We start from the raw sequence: 8,347 nt of genomic DNA on the forward strand, positions 1-8,347 counted from the left end.
AACTAGTTTAATTATTTTTGTTTCAAACCATATAATTAAATTCAATTCCGATAGAAGTTGAATTCTTTTTCCAAACACCCGGTAAGAAACATTAGTGAACACTACAAGTTGTGTAATCAAATCTTACGCAATAAAATCTTTCGCTCGGACTGTATGGGTCATGCCGTTTTCTTTTGCCTTGATCCATGCTAACAAGTTTCTTTTTCTATTGTTTATTCCAATATTCTGAAAATCGGACCGAATTCATCGGTTCGATCAGTCTAATCGTAAATCGGTAGTAATTACAGTTCAATTTACTCCTAAAATCGTTTCTCTAAACACTGGAGAAGAACCGTCGAACCGGCCGGTTGAATCGGACAGGAAACCGACCGGTTTCAAAGTAACGGCGTCGTTTTTGCCAAATTTGCTTACTTTCACTCTTGGTTCTGAAGCTCCTTCGTTTCTTTCTCCCTTTCTTCCTCCCTTTATCTCATTCACAGAAACTCAGTCAAAAAAACCTAGCACTGTAAGCCTACCCCACCGCCGCCGCAAGGAGTGGCATACTGCCGCCGTCCGTCCGTCTATCTAGCTTCCCTCGTGCTCCAAGTCTTCAAACCCCGTTCGCTGTCACCGATCGCAGCTGCTTCCTCGAGCTCGGCGTCCGTCGTCTTTGTCTGCTCAGCCGCGCTTCCGCCGCCGTTGGTTGCCGTTAACGTTCGCGTTTTCGTTCAGCCGTCGTCTTCATTCGCGTTCTTCGCCGTTCAAGTTTGCTCGCCGTTCACCGTTCGCGTTCACTCGCCGTTCACCGTTCGGGTTAGCGTTCGTCTGGAAGCCACGTTGCCCTGCTTCAAACTCTGCGACCAACCCGCGCGCTCCACCTAGCCGTCGAACTGCTCTCTTTTGTCGCCGCCGTGAGTTCCCTAAACCCACCACCAGACAATACACTCACACAACACCAATACTCTGCTTCAAACTCTGCAACTTCTTATTTCTATTACAATAAGTAACTATTTGATTTGGCAGTGGTTTGGATTTTTTTCATAGACTGAATTAAAGTATACAATAGTGATGTTCTCTTCTCTATCACATTGATACTAAGCTTTGAATTCTCTTATTTCGTTTCAGGTTTACCGCACTCAACATGTTTGATGAAATGCTTTAACCATATTTCAGGTTGGTTTTATCATTTCTAGCTTTTAGAAACTTAGTAAGTTGATTGCATGTGAAATTAGAATAATTGGATCTTAGTAATTAGGAAATTTTAGCTGCACAAATAGCATCTTTGTAGAAAACATATTAGCATGATGATTCCACTTGCATTAGTGTTCTTCTGGTAAATTTTAACTGTTAGTGTGAACTTGTTAATTTTCTAATTGTTCTTGTGTTGTTGTTCTGTTGTTCTTCTGTTATTTTTATTATTTTTTTTGTTGTGATTTTCTGTTCTTGAACTTGTTAAGTTGATAACTTGCTAAATTGTTGGGCTGCTGTTGTTTTAATTTGCTAAATTGTTAGGTTTCTGTGATTTAATTTGTTGGATTTTCTATTTAGGTCTTGTTCTTGTTTATTTGCTAAACTGTTGTTGTGTATTTATTGTTGTCTTTGAGATTCTTGCTGGATATTGGTGATCGTTGATTTATTATATGCTTCATGTTTTCATTGTTTTGTTGATTGTTTGTTTTGTTTCAGAAATTAATTTTTTGTGATCAATGCTCAAACTCTAAATGCTGTTCTGTTGGTTTTGCAGTGTTTGTTTTGTTTCAGAAATCAATTTTTTGTTATCAATGCTCAAACTCTGAATGTTGTTCTGTTTTGTTTTAAGGCTGTGTTTAGAAGAGGTGATTGATTTCTGAGTGTTGTTTTGTTTTTGTTTTAAAGCTGTGTGTTGTGTTCAATTTTCATTTTGTAGGAAATTCTTTGAGGTATATAAGAATTAAGAAGGAAGACTATTTTAACGGTATTATTTTGTTGATTCTGGTATGCTACAAGTTTGAACATAGAATTAAAGAGAGAAACCCTTTATTATTTTATCATTGGCCTATTTTTGGCATTGCATATCATTGTAGTTTGTTTATTCATAGAACTAGTTGTTTATGATCCCCTTTTGAAGTAAAAAAATGCAGTAGAAGAGTGTTTAGAACCAGTTGCTTTATTCATTGAATTTTTATAGAATCAGGTGTTTATTATAAAATGGTTTTTCCAGTTGAACCACAGTTGAACCAATGAACTAGTGAACCAGTAACTAGAACGGTTTGATGACTGGTCCGGTTTTTTGAACCTTGGTTTATTCTATTCCTAGCAGATTCACTGTTGAACTGATGCATCAAATTGTATCTTGAATTGAGAGCTTCGGCATCAAACTGCAGCGTTTCGCGTTTAATTTACCGACGGAATGTAAATTTGTCTTTAGTAATCCGTTGGGAATCACTTCAACGTATCTTTTAAACACAGAAACACAAAACTCCCTCAGTCCCTCGTCAATAGCACACAGAAATCTCCTCCCTCCCTACGAACCCTAACTCAACTTCCCTGAGCCTACATCAGCGCTACTTATTCTGTTCTCCGACAGCCACGTCGACGCGGTGCTCCTCTTCTTCCTCTCTTCCGTCGGATTTCTCGTTACCTTCTCCTGTGTTGTGCGTGGTTGGAAGGTGCTGCTGCTGCACGAAGCTCGCGTTCTGCCTGCATCCTCCGTCATCACCGCCGCCGCCAGCCCCGTCACTTGCATCCTTTTCCCTGTTTTTCCTCTTCGAGAAATAAGCAGACAAGTTAACATTTCTTTCCTATGAACATCCTTTTTTTGTGTTTTCACTATTCGCACCCACACCATCTTCTTTCAACAAGAAATTATAGCTGTTGCTGTTTCTGATCTTTCAGCAATTTTTCGGTATGTTATATTTCCTTCTCTTTCTCTCTTTTCTATTTTGCTTTGATGATTTGATATATGAGAATATTACATTGGTTGGAATTTTGTGTTATGCATTTTCTACTTCTTTGAGGGAATTTGTGTTTCTTTATTGCTTTAGTGCTTAGGTTTTTGATAATAATTATGGATGTTTCTGAAGAACATAAAAATGTCAGATGGTATTCATGGTGGAAAAGTGGAAAGGATCACTGTCTTTAGTTCTTCCATAAAATTTAAGTAAATATTTCCTAAAACATAATTTTAAACAAATACTTTGCAATCACTGTTGTAGTGTTGTTTGTTCTTCCATAAATTTGTAAACTCCATCATTTGATTCTAGTAAGTAGGTTTTCCTCTTCACTTTAATCTTCTTTTCTATTTGTTCCTTTTGGTTTAGGAGTATGTTTCAGATTTATCCGTTAGCCTATTTAGGAATTGGTTTGGAGTTTGGACATGTTTCTGAACAAATAATTTATTTAGCACGCTTGTCTGGGAGTAGAGATTGTGTGTATATATACTCTTTTTATGTTAAAATTTGATATATACTGCAACAGAGGTCCTATTAGGAAGTTAGGTGGAAAAAGTAGTTGCAAGTTGCAACATTTATTGTTTCAAGTTTCAAAATGATATTTAGGGGCAAGCATTGTTTGGACATTTAGATTTTAACACTGTTTATTATTTATTTTTTACGTCTTCAATTGAATTATGGGATTCCTAATAATATTTGGAAAAAATGGCAAACAAATTATTTGTTTCTTTTATATCTGAGTATTTGGAGAGCAGTTTGTTCTGTCTCTCTATGCAACACTAAGCACTACTTTATGGCCTATGCTTTTTGTCTTCTGTATTCTGATGATGGAGCTCTTCTATTGCTCTAGAGAGTATCGTAAAGTATGTTCTGCCTCTATTATCTATGTAGAACTCAATAATATTTTTTAATATCTCATACAGCTTTGGTTGTATTAAGAAGTTGGCTTCATCCTAGTGTATATGTTTTATACAGTTGATTTTTTTTAGTTTTAGCTTTTAACTTTGAATAAAATATATAGACCATTTTTGTTAGAATTATAAAGCATGCATCTTGGTTTCCATTAATATCACTTATTAAGACTTAAAAGATCACCATTGAATTCATGTTAATCTTGTCATTATGCTAGATTAACAAGTGTTGGAGATTTTAGATGCACCTCATTCTGAGGAGAATCAGTGGAAAGGTTTAACTCAGAGAGCATTATTCTAAGTTTTATCATTCGTCGTTTCATTTGAAACTTAAGTGATATGTGTAGGATGGTTGAGCACAAATATTGAGTATTAGATTGTGTTTGCTTTGTAGCTTTCCATGTTCTGTTTTCTCCTTCATTAGTAATTGATGACATCAATTATTTTTTGGGTCAGATAGTATCTTTCAATTATGTCATAGTAGGCATCTTTTGTTGTTTTATTTTAGAATAGAGTCCAAAAAAGGAATAAACTTATTATTATTCTTTTAAAATCTTGAAATTCCTTAAAATCAGTTTGACCGGTTTTTGTGTTTTAATTGCTTTGAGAACAGGTATAAACCAACCTTTTCATCTTGAAAATCGGTGTGTGTTTGTAAATGGTGATAAACTGGTCTTTTAAACAGTATATATATAGTAAAACTGGTTTTTTTTTCAATACTAAAAGCTTTTATATTTTTGTGAACTAGTTTAAACCAGTAACAATAATTGATTTGCTATGTGGGAAAGTGGTTAATGTGGTTTTCCCACCATCATGGTCATTATAATACCCCTATCTCAATGAGATTGAACTCAATCCTCTTACAGAAATTTTATCCCCATCAACATATTCACATGCTTACCTCTCACTTCTTCCCATATATGCCAATACAGATTTGCTGAAAAGTAGAACCTGCATAAACATCAATGAAATGTTACATGGAATAATGCATTGAAAACTACAATTGATTGTACAGAATGATGAAATATGATGAATAGCTGTTTAATTAAATTTTTTATTACTGTTGTTTCAGTGTAAGATAATATGTCGGCACAACCTGGCATCGTGTTCTTGGAGGAATGGCTAAAGAGGAAATGTATCAATCCTGATAAATTTGTCACTAGAAAGTCTAATTCCTCATCTGCCAGAGCCATCATTCAGGCATGGGCTGAGCTCCGTGGCTCCCTTCAAAATTCATCATTTAGTCAACGTCAGCTGCAATCTCTTAGAACCCTTGTTGATTCTCAAACCTCTCTCCATGTTGCTGACCCCCAAGCAAGACTTGTCCTTGGCATTCTTTCATCTTCGAACATTTCTCTTCCATATGAATCATATCCTCTTTTCTTTAGGCTTCTTTACATATGGGTACGAAAGGCTTCCAAGCCAACTGCTGCTATAATTGATTCCGCAATGGATGTCCTCTCTAACCTCTTCTCTTCTCAATTTGATTCTGGAAACTGTCATGCTTTCTTCTCTGAAAGTGTTCTCCTGTTGGGTTCCTTTTCTTTTGCATCTTCGGCATTTGAGAGAACAAAAACATTCTGTCTGGATTTACTCTCTAGAGTGTTTGTAGAGAAACGTCAGGTACTTGGTTCATTCACAGAACTTTTGCCTGATGTTTTAGCTGGAGTTGGTTATGCTTTATCATCTTCTGTGACTGTTCATTATGTTACAATATTGGATTCATTGTTTGAAATTTGGGGAACGAAAGATGGGCCTCACGGTAATATTTCTCATGGACTAATGATTCTGTATTTGACTGATTGGGTTATGTCAAACTTGATCAATTTCCAGTTTTTGGATAAAGTGCGTATTTTTCTCCAAGAAACTTTTGGAACCTCTAAGGAAAACTACACTCCGTTTGTTGTTTTCATGGCTGCTGCTGGAGTTTTGAGAGCTGCAAATAGGTCTACATCAAGTGGTGTGAAATTGGACATTGTGTCTCGAATAAGGACTTCTGCAGTTGTTTGTATGGAAGCTTTAGTTAGTGATTTGGTTTCCCAGGCATTGAGATTCAAAGAGTTGAGAAATGATTCTAAAAACAGGCTTTTGCTTCAGTGTGTCTCGTTAGCATTGGTTCGAACTGGCTCTTTTTCGAGCAATTCCTCTTTCTTTGTTTGTCTTGCTTTGGCATTGTTAACTGAAATGTTTCCATTGCCCCAGTTGTATGAATCAGTGTTTAGTTCAGGCAGACTGAAGCTGAATGAAGTCAAAGAACATGTAGATAGTATCCTCTTCAAGGAAGCAGGAGTAATAACTGGGATTTTCTGCAATCAATATCTTTCAGCCGATGAAGAAAATAAGAATATAGTTGAAAACTTTTTATGGCAATATTGTCAAGATGTTTACTTTGGATATAGGCAAGTAGCTTTGCTTCTTAAAGGCAAGGCAAATGAGCTTCTTGAGGTTTTGGAAAAAATTGCTGAATCTGCTTTCCTTATGGTTGTAGTCTTTGCATTAGCTGTAACAAAGCATAAGTTGAACTCCAAATTTTCTCAAGAAATGCAAATGGAAGTTTCATTGAAGATACTAATATCATTTTCTTGCATGGAATATTTTCGCCATGTCCGCCTGCCAGAGTATATGGAAACTATTCGTAAAGTAGTTGCAACTGTAAATAAGAATGAGTATGCTTGTACATGTTTTGTGAATTCCATGCCTTCGTATTCTGATTTGACAAATGGCCCAGGTATGATTTACTCAATTTCTTTTATAATGTAGGCTTCTCATTTATTTTAATTATTTTAGCGTTTTATAATATTCTATGTCTTCTAGACCAGAAATCCAATTATTTATGGTCGAAGGATGAAGTCCAAACAGCTCGAGTTTTATTTTACCTGCGAGTTATCCCAACTTTTATCGAGTATTTGCCCAGCCTTGCATTCAAAAATATGATAGCTCCAACGGTGTTCTTGTATCCTACATCAACTACATGTTTGATTTAGCTTGTCTTTTGTACTAAACAGCATTTCAGCTAAGTGTTATCTTTTGCATCCTACATGTTTTGCTTCCTTATATATATGAAACTAGATACTTGGAGCACCCAAATGGAAAAGTAGCCCAAGCCTCTCATTCTTTGTTTGCGGCATTTATGTCTATGGGAAAGGAATCTGAAGAGAATGATATAGCATCATTCAAGGAGCAACTTGTTTTCCATTACATACAAAGATCTTTATTGGTATTTGATTGATCCTACTAAAGAGCTTGATCCTTCTTCTAAGACCTGTTGTTTTGATATTTAATTTCTTTCTATCACCTAATATCAATATAGGGATATCCGGGAATTACTCCTTTTGAGGGTATGGCTTCTGGGGTTGTAGGGCTGGTCCAACATGTTCCTGCTGGAAGCCCTGCCACTTATTATTGCATTCAGAGTCTTGTTGACAAAGCCAATCAACTATGTTTTGAAGCCAATGTTTCGGAGGCTGATGCATGGAAGAGGCAGCAAGGAGAGCCAGAACCAAGCAAGAAATTATTGGGCTTGATCCTGCGCCTAGTTTTTCTTGTTGATATACAAGTAAGTTGTTAATTTATTAAACATTAACTGCTTTGGGTTGTACTATGCTTGACCGCTTCATGCAAAATTAAACAATAGATCATAAAAGCTCAAGGATGGTACTTACTATTAAGTTGCATGGTGTATTAATTGGACATTATGTTATTTCATTATGCATATGATATTAGTCAAATACTACTCTTAAGCTAGATTACGCAAGCCCTTTGTTACTTCTCAGGTCTTGCCCAAGTTGATGCAACTGTTGGCCCAACTTGTTACCAAGTTGCCACAAGATGCACAAGATGCGGTTCTTAATGAGTTATATTCTCAAGTGGCAAATTCTGATGATGTCATTCGCAAACCCACATTGGTTTCATGGCTACAGTCCTTGTCTTATCTTTGCGCAATGGGTACACATCAAAATGCAGCTTCCAAAGAGAGTGAAAGTGAAGAGAATCCAACTTTGGCACGTGTTGCAGACCCATCGAGCAGTGTTAGACTAACTGCACAACTTTAAGAGATTTAGGACCAGTCTTTTATGTTTTCTTATACCTTGTACTATATACAGAGTTAGATGAAATATTAGAGGGGGATTAAAAATATTTATATAATAAAATAAGATTAAAATAAAATTTTAAAGGAAGCTAAATTGAAATTTACATATCATTTATTTGTAAAAAATTAAGGGGGCTATTGCCTCCTTTCCAGACTATGTGGCTTCGCCCGTCTCTGGTAGTCTTGATATATAATTAGTGCATCTTGTTGCTGCAATGCTGCTTCTTATGTGGAGCAAAGTTTTCATCATCTAAATTTATCTCTCATTACCCAAGGTAGCACACTTTCTAATTGGGTCGATCATATTGTTCTTGATGTCAAAATAGTATATAAACAAAGTGGACCCCCTCATTTTCACTTCTCTCTCTAACATCTCTCCATAAACTAACTTTTCTCTGCATTATTTGAGCAGCATTTAGGTTAGTCACTCTTCCATT

The 8,347-nt window shown here is 36.0% G+C and overlaps 1 protein-coding gene across 1 annotated transcript in view; it reads left to right on the plus strand.

The window, feature by feature from the left end:
- The window catches only part of LOC107625223, a 17,325-nt gene continuing 9,408 nt past the window's right edge, over nucleotides 431–8,347 (plus strand). The window contains exons 1-8 of the mRNA XM_016327803.2: nucleotides 431–890; nucleotides 1,105–1,152; nucleotides 2,279–2,863; nucleotides 4,893–6,548; nucleotides 6,635–6,773; nucleotides 6,890–7,037; nucleotides 7,131–7,376; nucleotides 7,594–7,921. Coding sequence (XP_016183289.1) covers nucleotides 4,904–6,548; nucleotides 6,635–6,773; nucleotides 6,890–7,037; nucleotides 7,131–7,376; nucleotides 7,594–7,872 — 2,457 coding nt within the window. The 5' untranslated portion in view covers nucleotides 431–890; nucleotides 1,105–1,152; nucleotides 2,279–2,863; nucleotides 4,893–4,903 and the 3' untranslated portion in view covers nucleotides 7,873–7,921. The remainder of the gene's footprint in view (nucleotides 891–1,104; nucleotides 1,153–2,278; nucleotides 2,864–4,892; nucleotides 6,549–6,634; nucleotides 6,774–6,889; nucleotides 7,038–7,130; nucleotides 7,377–7,593; nucleotides 7,922–8,347) is intronic.

This window comes from Arachis ipaensis, chromosome B02, assembly GCF_000816755.2.
Source record: "Arachis ipaensis cultivar K30076 chromosome B02, Araip1.1, whole genome shotgun sequence".
Taxonomy (NCBI): Eukaryota; Viridiplantae; Streptophyta; class Magnoliopsida; order Fabales; family Fabaceae; genus Arachis; species Arachis ipaensis.